Raw genomic sequence first — 15086 nt, 5'->3', positions numbered from 1 at the left:
ACCAAATAAAATGACTACATTTGATGTTTCTGCACCATCCCAGCAAAAGACATGCCATAGTAAAGACTTTTCAAAGTCAATAAAGTCCTGACATGCTGACAATCAGTACTTCTCTGGATGTAGTCTCCAGCCTTCCACATCCAAGGAAAGCACCCTGCCACTGGGTTATATTCCCAGCTACGAGTCTTTCTTTTTTTTAATAACATGTGTTTGTCTGGTTTTTTTGTTTATGTGTGAGTGTCTTGGCTGGGTGTGTGTAGGTGCGTCACTTGTGTGCAGTTCTGGTGGAGACCAGAAGAGGCCGCTAACCTCTTGGACTGGAAGTAGCAGCTTGATGCAGCCCTGCATCTTAGACCCAAACCTAGGTCCTCTGCTAGACCTGTGGAATGCTCCCGAAGCCCAAGTCATCTCTCCAAGCCTCCCATTCATTTTTTCTTGATTTGAAAGTGCAAATGATCTTTATTTAATTTATGTTTCTGCTGGTCATAATGCGGGTAGCCTCAGCTACTTGCAAGACTGAGGAAGGAAGACTGCTTGAGTCTGGCAGTTTGAAGATAGCCTGGGCAACATAGCAAGATCTCATCTCAAAGGCAGCATCCAAAAAAACTGAGTATGGTAACGCATGTGTATAATTCTGTGACTCAGGAGGTGAGATGAGAAGAAGATGAATTCAGGGCTAGCCTGGACTACATAAAGAGATCCTATCTTACTTTTTTTTTAAAAAAAAAAAAAGCAAGCTAGGCATGCTAGCACGTGCCTTTAATCATAGCACTCAGGAGACTGAAGCTGCAGGATTGCTGTGAGTTGGAGGCCAGCCTGGGCTACATAGCAAAGTCTAAGACAAGCGAGAGTCTCAAAGACGGATGGGCAGACAAACACAGAGCCAAGGAGATGGACTCCGGGAGTAAGAGCACTTTCTGTACAAGCACGAGGACCTGAGTTCAAATCTCAAATACTAATGTAAAAAAATAAAGCCAGGCGTGGTGGCGCATGCCTTTAATCCCAGCACTCGGGAGGCAGAGGCAGGCGGATCGCTGTGAGTTTGAGGCCAGCCTCGTCTACAAAGTGAGTCCAGGATGGCCAAGGCTACGCAGAGAAACCCTGTCTCGAAAAAAAAAAAAAAAAAAAAAAAAAAATATATATATATATATATATATATATATATATATATATATATATATAATGTATATATATATACGTGTGTGTGTGTGTGTGTGTGTGTGTGTATACACACACACCCTTAGCTCTGTGGAAGGTGGAGGCAGGAGGGTTTGCTAGCTGCTGACCAAGTTCCAGCCTCAGTAAGAGGTGAGTTTCAGTAAGACAGGGAATAAGGAACAGTGAGGGAACAGGGCACTAGTGTTCTCTTCTGGGTTATGGAGAGAGACAGAGACAAAGAGAGGGGACAGAGAGACAGAGAGAGGGGAACAGGGAAAGACAGACAGAGGCAGAGAGACAGAGAGGGAGAAGAGGAGGAAGGGATGGAGGGAAGGGTGAAGGAAGGGGGAAACTGTTTTCTATCTTCCAATCTCTCTGCAATGAATATTTATGGATTTTACATGTTCTATGACCCCGTAACACAGTGACTCAGAGACAGGACAGGAAGCATCTTGGTCCAGGAGAGCCCTGCCACTCACCTGGCACGTAGATGTAAATGTGCCTGCCCTCGATCTCGGTCTCGTCTGTCTGAGTGTGGTTGTAATAGCAAGTGTACCATCCGGTGTGGGCCGCCGAGGCGTTGACCACTTCCAGCACAGTCACAAAGAGGCCACTGTTGTTCTCCTCGTTTCTGATTTCCACGTTGGGGTCCTCTTCTTCAGACATGGGGTGCTGCCAGCTCACTTCACTCTCCCCAAAGCATCTCAGAGAAAAGGACGAATTCAGCGCCACAACCTTCTCGTTCTCATTCGGAAGGATCGAGGGTAATAAGAGCTGGCAGAGGGTGAGGCTCGGCCCTGGAAGAAGAAGCAGCCATTGAATGGGACGAGCCAGAAGGGATAGCTTCGTCAGAGCACTGAGAGGAGCCACAGTGGCAGCTTATATGAACAACGGCCATTTCTATGTGAAGCTCTGTGGCTCTGGATGCCCATGAAAGGCCCCCCTTATAACAGTCGCTGCATCTGCTGAGAGTAGCAAGTGTTCCAAGGGCCTCAACAGTGCCACCAACACCCCCAGATTCACCCCCTCTAAACACTCAAATGGATAAAGGATGTCTGATTCCAATTCCATATTTCACACTCTTATGTGTGGCCATAAAATAACCCAGTGCAGCCTGGGCTCCAGCACATATGGGTTCTTTATCGCTCATATGCCCTGCAGAAGTTTTCCTTGGTTTAAAAAAAGAAAGAGAAAAAGTGGACAGGAGCTGTGAGAAGAGGGGCAGGAAGATAGGCCTAACAAAGCATAGAGCGGATCTGGGTTCACTCGAAAATCACACACTTTTGTTAACTGTAGCCCCTCTGGCATGCCATCTCTCCTTAATGCTTCCCAAAAACCAAAGCAGGAAGGTAAGGGTTTATTTTTTTGTTGTTGTTTTGTTTTGTTTTGTTTTTGTTGTTGTTGTTGTTGTTGTTTGAGACAGGGTCTCTCTGTGTAGTCTTGACTGTCCTAGACTCACTTTGTAATCCAGGCTGGCCTCGAACCCACAACGATCTGCCTGCCTCTGCCTCCTAAGTGCTGGAATTAAAGGCATGCGCCACCACGCCCGGCGAAGGTAAGGGTTTAAATGCACAAATAATAAATAAACGCCAGGGATGGAGGGCCTTGGAAGTAATTCCGCGCTTCAAATTTCAGTCTAGCTTCCCTTGTCTAAGGAGAAAAAGGAGACGCATTATGTCTTAATTATTGATTAATGGTCTCTAGTTTCCCTCAGTACCTAACTTTAGAGTAGTATCTACCAAGTGCCAGGCAGGCGCTCCACCTCTGGGAATCTCCCCTATCCTCTTTTCATGTTTGTTTGGTTTTTTTTTTTTTTTTTTTTTTTAAACACAGGGTCTCACTGTGTAGCCCTGACTCACCATGAATTTATGATCTTCCTGCTACGGCCTCCCAAGTGGCTGGGATTACAGGTCTGAGCTACCAAGCCTGGTGAAGGATGCCCAAGTTCTTATTCTATTTGAACATATGCTCAAATCGGTCTGCTCCTCCTTTGCTGGAAGCCCATCCCGGGGAGAGGAAGAGCGGAGTGGGCAAGTTTAGACAACATTTCAATCTCAAGATTATTCATGCCCTCAGAGTACTGACAGAAACACTGTCATTCAGTGTACAGCACCAAAAGTCCCTGGTCACCCTAGAGAATTGTTGGTTTCTCCTCATCCTCTTTTGTGCCTCTGTGCAGGTGAGAGGCCCATAGAGCACAAAGAGTTGCGTTAGCTCCCTGGGACAGTGAGTTAAGAGAAGAAGGATGCACGTGAGCATACGCACCTGTGAGGAGACAGCTGAGGACCACAAAGGCCTGGTGGGAGGTCCCCATAGCTCCTGAGACCTGCAAGAGCAATACACACCATTAGCCGAACGGAACCCCACCAATGATTCTTCTGCAGCGCGGATATTGAATAGTACCATCAGCAGACGCAGGTCCCAGCTTCAGGCTGACAGCTCATTCAGTCAGACAGCTAAGAGGAAAGTACCAAAAAGCAGTGGTGGAGCCTCAGAGTCATGCCAGGGTCTGCAAACACTGGAGGCGGGGTGGGGATATGTGTTAAGGGCTTTCTCAGCATCTAAGCTGGAGAAGTCTCTCCTTCGCACAGCCTGTCACTTGCTTCATGTCACAGCTCATTGGGAATTTGAATTGTCTTACTTTCAAAAAAATGGTCCCTTGGACTGAAACAAATAATTTGACAATAAAGGCTGTTTTGGTGTATTCTAACCAACATAGAATAGAGATGGCTTCTGTGACACGGAATCACGTAAGAACATGGGTCCCCAGACTGTGTTCCTATGGGACCAAGGCATACAGCCAGGCCACTAGAAGTTTGGAAAGCCCAGGAGAGGCACTTGAAGGAACAGGAAAGAGAATGGGGGCAGAGGCCCAGCATGGCTGATGTACACTTTTCATTCCATCACCAGGATGCCAGGAAGAGCATCACTCATTGTCAAGGTAAGAACAGAGAGTGTATACAGAGCAAATTCTGGGGAATAGAAAGGCTCCTTTTGGGAAATCTCTCCACAGGGGGATCCTCCATCTGTCCCCTCTGTGTTTCTTGCTGTGAGGCACAGAAGTGTAGCAAATAATCCAAAAACACACAGATGCGAGAGTGAGTGAGTGAGTGTGTGTGCGTACATGCGTGTGTGTACAGGTGTATGTGGAAACCAGAGGCGAGCATCAATCATTCTATACTGTTTCTTGAAGTAAGGTCTCCGACTGAACCTGGATCTGAGATCAGGGAAAGGTCATCCCTTGGGTGCCCACTCTTTCCTAATACAACCTGCCCCTGACCTGGCTCCTTCCCTGAACGCCACAATTAGAAAACCTAATTGCAGGGTTGTGAACCAAATATATTTAGAAAGATGCCTTCTGGCTTAATGGTCTCTGAGGATCTTGGCAGGTGCTGGAGGATGTAGGGTTTCCAAACTGCTGTGGTGACAGCCACAGGGGGCCCCAGAGCCAGGCTGGTTGCCTGATTTACCACAATTAGCAGTAAGGGCCTGTGTGTTTGTACACACAAATATCAACCTCCCACCGATAATCCACTTGGCCAGCTTCAAAGCAGCTCCCAGCGCCAGCTTGCCGGCTGGGGGTTTTATCACATTGCATCCTGTCGTTCTCCACTGAGGCTCAGCTCGGCAGCCATGGATCTCTCAAGCCCCACTAAGCTCAAGGGAAGGAGTCGGCACACTGAAGAACTTTCTGTCCCAGCCAGGCTCCAGCAAATTTCCTTCTGTGTGTCCAGATATGGTGGACTTGCTGCCAGAGAGGGTGATTTACTGGCATACAAAGTGGGCAATGAAAACAGGGCCTCTGAGAGAGTGATAATGGTGGAAATACTGAATATCAACGCGTGTTGTGTTTGCTTAAGATTTCAAGCTCCAGTCTCTGATAACAGCAGCTCCCTGGCTAGGAAAGCCCAGTGCATTTGTGAGGCTCCATGCCGCCATGCCGTTACTCATCTGCCTCCCAGACAATCCAGCTGCAAATAACTGTAGCATGTCTGCCCCCACAGCGAGAAACAGAGCCCAAGGGGAGAGAAAGAGCTTCCCCACGCTTGTTATACTGAAGAACTCTAAAGGGAGTCTTGGTTTTACCGGTGCTTTCCCACCCTGGAAGGGCCATTTCTTAGTTCCTCTCAGCCCAGGAAGATCCACAGGTCAGACATACAGAAATAAGTAAGTAAGGTTACAAAATCGGAAGCTTGTAGCGCTGTACGCCAGTGCAATGGAGACTAAACACATTCGCATGGAGGAATAACCCATGTTATTTCAAAAATCATTAATGGGGTTGGTGAGCTAGTCCAGCAGGTAAAGATGCTTGCTACCAAGCCTGATGACCTGAGTCAGAGCTGCAAGACTCAAATGATGAAGGGAGAGAGCAAACCCCCACAGGTTGTCCTCTGGTATCCACATGTGCACCGTGGCACGCGCGCACACACACACGAATCATATACACATAAATGCAGTTTTTTAAAAGCTAAATCGCTTATTAGTCAGGCATAGTGAAATACAGACAAAAGGATCCAAAGTTCAAGGCTAGCCCGGGCTGTAAGAGATTTTATCACAAATAAATAAATAAATAGATAAATATTGTTTCGTTATCCCATGTCAATTCCATGTTGGACTTCAGCCTCCTGCCTCCATGTTCAGAGCTCAAAAAGTATGTCACCATTTGAGAAACAACCCAGAAAGCAAGATTGCCACCATGCTCGCTCTCTGGCAGGTGCCACGGTTCATCTCCAACCTACTGTTCTCCTTCCTTCTCAGAAGACGCGATGCACATTGCATCAGAGGAAATTCTCACTCCAGCCCCGACACTGTCTATCCCTCAGAACCTAGGTCTTATCTCTACATTGAAACCATCCATCACTGGCTTGCCGGCTTGCCTCCCTGTGGCCTAAAAAGATCAGTGGCCACAGTTTCAGTCAAAGGGCTCTCTTCCTGCAGACTGCTAAAATGTTAGATGACGCCAGGCCCTTTAACTCCTCCTTACTAAGAGAGTGGAGCCCTAGGGGATCCACAGTGTTTCCTTCTGCCTAGTGGGGAACTAGATGTGAGCCTCTAGCTGGTTTTGCTGCGACGATTCTGCAACATTAACTACTATATACCATCCTAAAACACAGAAGCGACGTTGACTGCGGCGCGTTGATCTTGAGCTAAAGATCTTCCTGCTGTAGGCCTGCACCGTTGCACTCCGTCATCCCACTGCAGACAAAAGCGAAGACTGCTGAAGGTGACCAGGGACCACAGCATAAGTTAGAAAGTAAACCGGATGCAAGTAATACAAAGGTATTTCTTCTAGAAGACCTGCCATTCTGCCAAGACCAGAGCTTCCCTGACATTAAGGGCACAACGCTCAAACACTGGACACTGACATCTACCCTACCCTGTCCCAATTAAACACCATAGGAGATGCTCAGCCCCAAAGCCACCGACGACAACCTTCAAGATCCAGATTTCTGAGGTTTGGTTAATTTCAGCTCTCCTAAGTTAATTCTAAGTATGAAAATAACACGTCTTGTTGTTTTGTTTTGTTTTGTTTTCCCACTCTCTCTTTACTCGGTCTCAAAACTTCATCCCAGGCAGCTTAAATACTGGTCTGCAACGGTGGCAACTTCTATGTTTTCTAGCCCAAATTATATCTCCCAGGGTCTGTACTCCACCAGGGTCTGCGGGTGTGTTGGTCGGCCAGAACACACCATTAGATGTTCCAATAATGGGTGGGGGCTGGGGTGCTTTTACTCCATGACATTTTAAGGAACAGCTTGAGTTCATCAGCCTTTCTGGTCTCCTTGTACTAGATATTAACAGCAAAAGAATACAGGGACACTCTTCCTTCAGACTGTCACTAAATGAATAGAGCAAAACATCAGGGACTTGAAGTCCATGAGCCCACACACTAGGTTTACAGAGGGTAAAAACCCTGCCCACTTCCTTACTGGTCTGCTCCCGTAAACACTGTTCATTATGTAAGTGCAAAAGATTAGCAATTAAGGCTTGGTGTAGCTGAGCTGTATAGTGCTTATCTAGCATTTGGAGGGACTGAATTTGATCTCCAGACCACACACACACACACACACACACACACAGAGAGAGAGAGAGAGAGAGAGAGAGAGAGAGAGAGAGAGAGACTACACAAATGCCTGAAAAATCTGTTCCAGGGTTGTTGCAGATTCATAGGGAAGAAAAATCAGTAAAATCATCTCCGTGCTCCTCAAGAGCAAAAAGCGGAGGCTGTGGTTGAGGTCACTGACTGCTCTCTGGATTCAATTCCCAGCACCCACAATGGCAGTTCAGACACAGAAACCTGACACCTTCTTCTGGTCTTAGAAGACACCAGGCATGAACATAGTTAATGTACATATATGCAGGAAAAACGCTCACGCACCTGGAATAAAATTTTAAACTTTTAAAGAGAAAAAAACAAACAAATAAACAAACCAGCAACTTCCCTACTGCTTCCCTGCTGAAATTTGCCAAGCCCACTCAGAGGTATATGCAGTTCTTCCAAACAGACAGCAGATGGCAGTGTTGGTTCAAGAACCAACCTGGCAGTCTCTGAGCTGCAGGCAGCACTGGAACCAATTCTGATCTAAAATGTACCAACTTTTACAATCTCTTAGGTTGCACTTTTAGGTTTCGAGATGACTTGCAGTTGAACTCCGAGGCGTGGGAACAGAAATAACAAAACTTCTCTCTAAAATGCCTAAATGTCCTTAGAGACCCCAGGAGGATTCCGTGAGGAACAACGTAATCGTCATCATCACCATCAGCCTTATTACCGTCACCATCGCCCAAAGAGGGACCAAGAGCCATGTCTTGGGGGCCAGGAAGATAGCAGTGTTGAGCAGGCCTCTAAGACTTAGCAGGACGGCCACTGGCTTTTCCACCTCTACAGGCATGAAGGCTACCTGAACCCTGCCAAAAGAGACCACGATGCCTTTCCTTGGCACTCCACGGTCACTACACTCACCCCCGCGGGGTCCATGCTGCCTGGCTGGTTGGAAACGACTATTCCGATTGCTCAGTAACACAGGGTCGTAAAACAAACAGCAACAGGCAGAGGGAGCTTGCACCAACCTGGAGCGCACAAGCAGGAGACTGTCCTTCAAGATCGTGCTGGGGTCGGAATCCCCGCCTCCCACCACCCACCTTCTACTAAATTATAACGCCCCAACTCTCCAACTCAAACCCAGACCCTCAACCCACCCTCTTCCACCAAAAGCCTCTGCGCCAACGCGTTGCCTGCAGGGAAACTCAAGAGCGACCCAGGTGAGCCCCAATTCTGGCGCACCCGGCTCCGCAGGGACCGCTCGACCGCCCAGGGCTAGTGGGACAGGGGTCGCGCTGCGGGAGCCACTAGAGGGCGCGGCAACCCCGTTGATCTTACCCACAGGCTCCGCCGTCGCCCGCAATTCAGACTCCGGGTCCCCCACAGCGCACCGCGCACTGCGGCTGGTTCTCCGGGAAGTTCCTCGCGCAGCGCTCCGGATTGCGAACCCCCCTTCTCTAACACACACACACACACACACACACACACACACACACACACACACACACACACACACACACACACACACACACACGCACACCACCGAACACCCTCGCTCGCTCTGGCTTCTTCAAGCCGGGCACCACAAGATCGCCACCAGATACGTGACGACGCGGGTCAGTCCGGGGATCCCAAACCTCAGTCCTCGGAGCTCAGGGAAACCGAGGCCGCCGCACCCTAGGCTCTATACTCAGCGTTTGCATTGTTTTCAACTGAGACCTGAGAGGAGACTGGGTAGGGTGGAGGGAGGGGACCAGGTTTAGGGTTACAAGGGAGCAACAGCGCCTCCTGCAGGCCCGTCAGCGTCGCCCGCAGCCGCCAGCGCTAAAGGCTGGACCAAGCCCACTGTCGAATTTGGTCTTGAGTGCCCACCTTGCCCCCTTTGTTGCCCTGTCCCTGGGCACCCCCTGCGCCCCTTCATGCCTCTAGCTTCTCTTCCTCCAGGGAGGGAGGAAATTGAAGTAGAAGGCCCGGAATGAGACTCCCCACGTCCTTGGCTTTCTTTTATCCCCTCCTACCATCTAATTTCCCAACTGGTTCGCCCTTCGGTTTAAAACAAAAGAAAAAGACGCTGAACCACTTCACGGGAGGAGGGGGGCGGAAAGGCACCGATGGGGTCCACGATCAGAATTCAGTCAGGAAAAGTTGCTTTTTCCCCCGACTCTGCATCCCAGGCTGAGTCCTACCCTACAAAAGTCCCTCCACCGCTCCTCCCCAAGGCCGACGCCTCCGGCCAACCCAACAGTCAGGGTCAGACTTCACCTGTGAGTCACCTACCCAGCCTCCAGCCCTCGATCTAGAACTGCCACTTTCCCGCCAGCTACCTTTAACCTGGATGCAACTCACTGAAAGCCAGAAGGGGTCCCGCCCTTTGAGGTAGGCAAGCAGAAGGCTGGTCACCACGTCCCCAGGTCGCGCGCAGCCTAGGTCCTGTCCCTAGGAGGCAGAAATCTCGCCCGCCTCGGCGCCGGACGCGTTTGCAGCTGAAAGCTCAGCTCAAAGCCCCTCCCCCTGCATCTCTCCCCCTAGCCCGCGCCCAGAGACGAAAGTAGAAGCCCCACAGCCCAGAGCTAGGAGGCCCGGTTCTGGGTCTAATCCCTGTGGGTCTCCCAGACTAAAGCAGAAACAGGAAGCCGTGACTAGAACTAGTGGAGTTGAGCTGTGTTTGCTTCCCTCTCGCGCGCGCGAGCTAATCCATCTTTACTAGAGTCAATCCAAAAAACAGCACCTCTGCAAGAGTTCCGAAGCAGGGGCTGAACACGGTGACAAATTGGTGTGGCACAAACAATCATACAACACACACACACAGACACACACACGCACGCACACATACACACACTCCTGTTGGGGAGAATAAGGAGTCCTCATCAGGAGGAATGTGGCAAAAAAGAAACCGAGAGGGAAGAGAAGATGGAAAGCCTTGCCCGGGGAAAATCAGACTATAAGAGAAGTTACATAAACGCCAATGCGATGGCAGTGGAGGTGCGCACCCCAAGGAACGCCTTCCGCCCGGTGCCTCTACTGCGAGTTTGGGCGTTAGTCTGATGAAGTGCCGCTGTGGACTATGGTGCAGGTTTACACTACACTAGAGGCCTCCTCCGGCTCCGCAAGGCTGTCTAAGTCTGATCCGAAGCCTTTCGGGAGAAGCAATTCGGTCCAAAACATTGAGCAATTCCGCCGCCACGAAGCCAAAAAACCGTTTCCCACACCGCCCAGCCTGGGGCTTTTCTAGGCAGTTCTGTCCGACGCTGGACGGCCCAGACATAAAAAATGCCACCCACGCCCCCTCCCCAGCCTAGGTTCCCCTACGCACAACCTCAGGGTGGACTGAGTGACCGAAGTCTTTCAGGCATTTTTCCTCACTTCCTGAGGTCTTACTTAGCAAGGCTGGGAGCTCCTAGCGCGGGTCCAGCACTTCGGCGGACAGACCGACCCAGAGCAGACAAACAGGCCAGCACTTCCTTTCTCGTCGAGGCCGGTCGCCAAGTCACTGGCAACTCCTGCACACCTGGCTGCGAAGCTATAGCTTGGTTCTGCTGCAGGCTGGGGGCCAAGCAATACTGCTTTGCTGTGCAGACTGCCCACACCCTTTTCCAAACAGAAAGAATCAGCGACCCTAGACATTTCAAAGCCAAGTGATCGCCGCCTGATTCCCCGGCGGCACTGCCGGAGTTCGTGTTGGGGGTGGGGGCTGGGGTGTTACTCTCACGCGTTTAAACCGATTTCCTTGGGGGTAACGGCGAAGGAGGGAGGGCTGCGCGGAGACCGCTCTTGAGCGTCCCAAGATAGTGAGTTGGGAGAGAGAGAGAAAAAAAGAGAAACATCGGATAGACAGCGCTTAGGCGGCCAGTGCCACGCACCCATCATCCCAAGGCAGAGGCACCCAGAGTTCAGTAGGCAAGAGACAAGGGTGGCTGGCCTCTCACCTTTCTGCTTACCTGCACTCACGTCTGTCCTTTCCGAGTCGTTTCTACCTTCCTCAAAAAATAAAATAAAATAAAATAAAATAAAAAATAAAGCCAAATCCTGAAGGGCGATTCTGTCTCTTTACTGCCTGCAGTCAGGACTAGCAACAGCCAGGTTCCCCCCAGCCCTCCAGGAAAGACTCCGCTGAAGTCGCAGGCAAGCAGAGTGGGGGGTGGGGATTACAGAGCACAGTGAGGGCCCCTCGGAGTGCAGTTCGGAATTCCTCAAATCCCAGTTGCTGGAATGCGAGGCCAGGGCGACTTCTTCACTCGGGGCCAAATGTGTTTGTCATTATTCCAGATATCTCGTCCGCGCCGCCGCCAGCCTCCGCTTGGGTGAGAGGCGCTTGATCCGAGCGCACTGCGGATCCCACCCACGGGCTTCTAGCACCCAAGTGACTCGGTCCGAACTCTCCGAAATCCTCCGAGCCGTCACCCTTCGCCTCCACCCCCCACGTCCCTCTGCTGGTCCTGCAGCCGCCACCGCCGCGCGGGGGGTGCCCAGGGACAGGGCAACAAGTCTGGCCCCAGCTCTCTCCAGCAGCAGCGCCGTCCAGTAATTACGAGGGATGGCTGGCGCCGAATGTGCCCGACCTCTATACGAGGACCGACCTCCTCCAGCCGAGCCCTTCACACCTCCCTTTCTCCCGGCCCTTTTCCCGAGCCCTACTCGGCGTCCCTTTCCCCACACCTCTCCTTGTGCCCTCCCCCAAGCTTCCCGCCACACCACCCGCTACAGCGCAGTCCCGCCAAACCGCGGGCGACGAATGAAAATACTCATTAAAACCTGTCCTTTTCTAGGACCCACTGCCAAGAGCCAAACACCGCTGCTTCCACCCCCAATGTTACTTGGTGTTCGTTCCAGTATGCACAAATGCCACCCCCACCCTGGAGAAAAACCTCAAAAATGTAAGCCTAACAATTTCTTTGGGAGGCTATAAGATTGTTAGAAAAACATTTCTTTTTAAAAATAGGTCTGGAAAAAAATGTTTTATCCTTGGACTCTCTGACTCTATGGTTGCCCCCATCCTGGTGAAGTTTATTCAGAATAAATTAACTGTCTGGACACACAACTGGAATTCGGCTGGGTTTTTTTTTCCCTAGTTGCCCAAAATTCGAAGTTATTTCGCTTCTTCCAGCCCCAAGACATGATCAGGGACCTCCTTCAGAAACAAAAGTCACCGTTTCCTCTCCCTTACCTTCTCCTATGTCACTTGGCAAGGAAAATCCTATGCTCGGAGTAAAAAGTAAGCCCCAAGCCTCCAGCACTCGCCCGCAGCTCCTGTTTGTTTCTCTCCCTCAAGCTCCAACAGTAATGGGCTCAAACCCCGCATTTTGTAATTGATTCAATGTTATAGTCCATCCTCCTAAAACTAATCATTTGCTCAAAGTAAATAGCTGTCAGGAAATGAAGTGGCCCCCCCTCTCCTTGGCCTCTTCAAAATAAAAGTTTCCCTATGACTCCTTGCTCTCTGAATCTCCCAGGCCTCAGACCTCTCCTTTGCTTCTTGCTCTTATGCAATCAGGGGGTCTAGTCCCAACCCCCTGACTTCAACAACAACTGGGGAGGGGGGGCGGGGAGAAGCAAACCAGATGGGGTTGGGGTGGCTGAAAGGGGTAGTGTGGACGTTCTGCCGGGAAAGAGGTTACTGAAGCTACCGCCCTCATTTCCACAATGAGTTGGCGTCCCATTTGGGGGGGAGTACTATAGTTTTGTATTCTCTTCGGAGCAGAAAATACACGTAAATTTGCTGTTAATTTTCAAAACGAATATAAATCTAGAATTCAAATTATGACCCTGGGGAGAAACTCTAACGCGGCTGCGTCATTTTGAACTGGGGGTCTTAAGGGAAAGTGCCGTGTAGTTGCTAATCTTCTAATGGGATTAGGAAACTGTGGCGTCTAATAGGAAGATGATGGGTTTTTGAAAGGTTAGAGTGTGAGGTGGTGTGCAAATAACGGTTGCTCAGCGTACCTTTGGGATGTTCTTTCGGAAGAACGACCTTTATTCCTTGGAACAACTTATCTGGTCCTGCCTTTGTTTTCCGGGTTATCTGGTCCTCGCTTCTATCTTCATACGAAAAAGTTCAGGCCAGGCGTGACTACCACACGCCTGCCCTCTGCATCGTGATGGCAGAGGTATTTTGACCCTCCTAAATTCCACTCCTCCAAGTCGGACGTACAGACGAACCCTACGAAAGCTTGCAGGACGATTGAGCCACAAACCGGGGAACCCAAGACTCCCAGCGAAGAGACAGTTGGGACACGGCGATCCTGCTGACGAGGGAAAGGGGGCGCTGACACTCCAGGAACCAAACCTGGGCGAAGCGGGGCTTCCCAGAGCGGGTGGGGGAAGGGAGGACCTTCGACTTGCGTTCTGTTTTTGAATTATCTTGGTTGAGGGGGGGAGGATGAGAGTAGTCCTTTATCTCCCCCACCCCCACCCCACCTCACACATCAAATAAAAATGGATAAGGTGGCCAGGTGGACAACAAAACGTCGAATACCGATCGCCCTTTTCACCAGAAGAGTGGGCATAAGGCTGAGGCAAATCACTAAGGTCTCCCCCGAAAAGCGGAGTGCTGTGCCTAAGTGGGACAGGCCCGTGGGGGTGTCAAGCTCAGGAAGAGGATGCCTGGAGCTGGCCTGGGAGCCCCAGTTCTCCTCCGCCCTTCTGCACACCCGCCTCTGGTGTATATTCAGCTCGGGTGACTGCCCTGCTCGCTATTACTTCCACATGTTCCTCCAGGAAATCATTGAAGGCGAAATGTATGAACAGCCCCTTGTTCAGAATGCTAGCAGGATACCGTAATGTTTGTAGATAATGAACAGGATGCTAACGACTCCTGCACACACACGCACGCACGCACACACACACAGACGAGAGAGAGAGGGGGGGGGAGGGAGGGAGGGAGGGAGGGAGGGAGGGAGAGAGGGGGGGGAGGGAGGGAGGGAGGGAGGGGGGGAGAGAGAGAGAGAGAGAGCGCAGTGGCGGCGGGGAGGGTGTCAGTTGCTGTTAATCCAAGTCGAGATTTTTATTTTTGTAGCAGCTACCCAAGGAGGGTAGAGGTTGAGGCTAGGATCCAGCAGAGGAGGGCCTGCTTTGCAAGGGACCCTCTACGAGCGCTCCCCTACCATCGGGGTCGCTCAGGCAGGGCCCCTGCGTTCCCCGCCCACAAATGGTAACTTCACAGTTCATTTCAGAGCAGTTTTAAAGGAGCCCGAAAAGCGGCCTGGCTCGGGTATCCTGGGTAGTGACTCCTCAGGAGTTTAAAGTAGAGACGTGGATGAGTATTGAGCACCCAGTTGCTCTTCTGGTAGTAATTACCTGCCTAATTTAAATGATGCCTTTGTTATGATCATTAACAAACATTTGCTAAAGGTTTCCATGTGTGACATTCCCTAAGGTTTAAAGGCCCGGAGAGCTGACTCCGGGACAGTGCCCCAGTAGGGGGTGGCGCAGGCAAGCAAATGGTTGGGTGAAGATCTCGCTGAGTCGGGGACCCAATGAAGCATCTGCCTTTCCTGCAAAAGCAAAATAAACGCAAAGGTCTGGAGCAACCTCGGGGCAGGAGGCCTGTGAGCTCAAGCGGTTGGTTTCTGAAACTAGGTCCTGCCCCCGCCCTCCCACTGCTCATAGGCGGGTTTGAATAGATTTTCCCGCCCTCCACTCCCTGGGGTTGTAGGAGAAGTCTGATCTCTGCCCGTCACTCAGACCACGGTGTCGGGGGAAGGGGCCAACCCAGCTCTAGCCAAGTTGTTCTAAAATCCTTCCAGATTGCTCCCTCGACGCCCCAGGTCCTGGGTGGTCTCAGAGCCAAAGAGAGCAGTGCGACTGCCTAGCCAAGGTCCCCCACGCCGTCCCTGATGTCCAGAGGGGACCAGGTCAATCGGTGATGCTAGCAGAATGGCCTTACTCG

General features: G+C 50.8%; 1 protein-coding gene across 1 annotated transcript in view; it reads right to left on the bottom strand.

Annotated features, from left to right (window-relative positions):
- Window positions 1-12554, bottom strand: part of Pdgfra (platelet derived growth factor receptor alpha) — a 46304-nt gene extending 33750 nt beyond the window's left edge. Inside the window, exons 1-3 of the mRNA XM_051170279.1 lie at window positions 12366-12554; window positions 3424-3484; window positions 1638-1955 (exon numbers count right to left, since the gene is read on the bottom strand). Coding sequence (XP_051026236.1) covers window positions 1638-1955; window positions 3424-3472 — 367 coding nt within the window. The 5' untranslated portion in view covers window positions 3473-3484; window positions 12366-12554. The remainder of the gene's footprint in view (window positions 1-1637; window positions 1956-3423; window positions 3485-12365) is intronic.
- Between the last annotated feature and the right edge of the window lie 2532 nt (window positions 12555-15086).

The sequence above is a fragment of the Acomys russatus genome, chromosome 28 (assembly GCF_903995435.1).
Source record: "Acomys russatus chromosome 28, mAcoRus1.1, whole genome shotgun sequence".
Lineage (NCBI taxonomy): Eukaryota > Metazoa > Chordata > Mammalia > Rodentia > Muridae > Acomys > Acomys russatus.
Note: the sequence above shows the minus strand (reverse complement) of the source record. Positions and strands in the feature narration are given on the sequence as shown.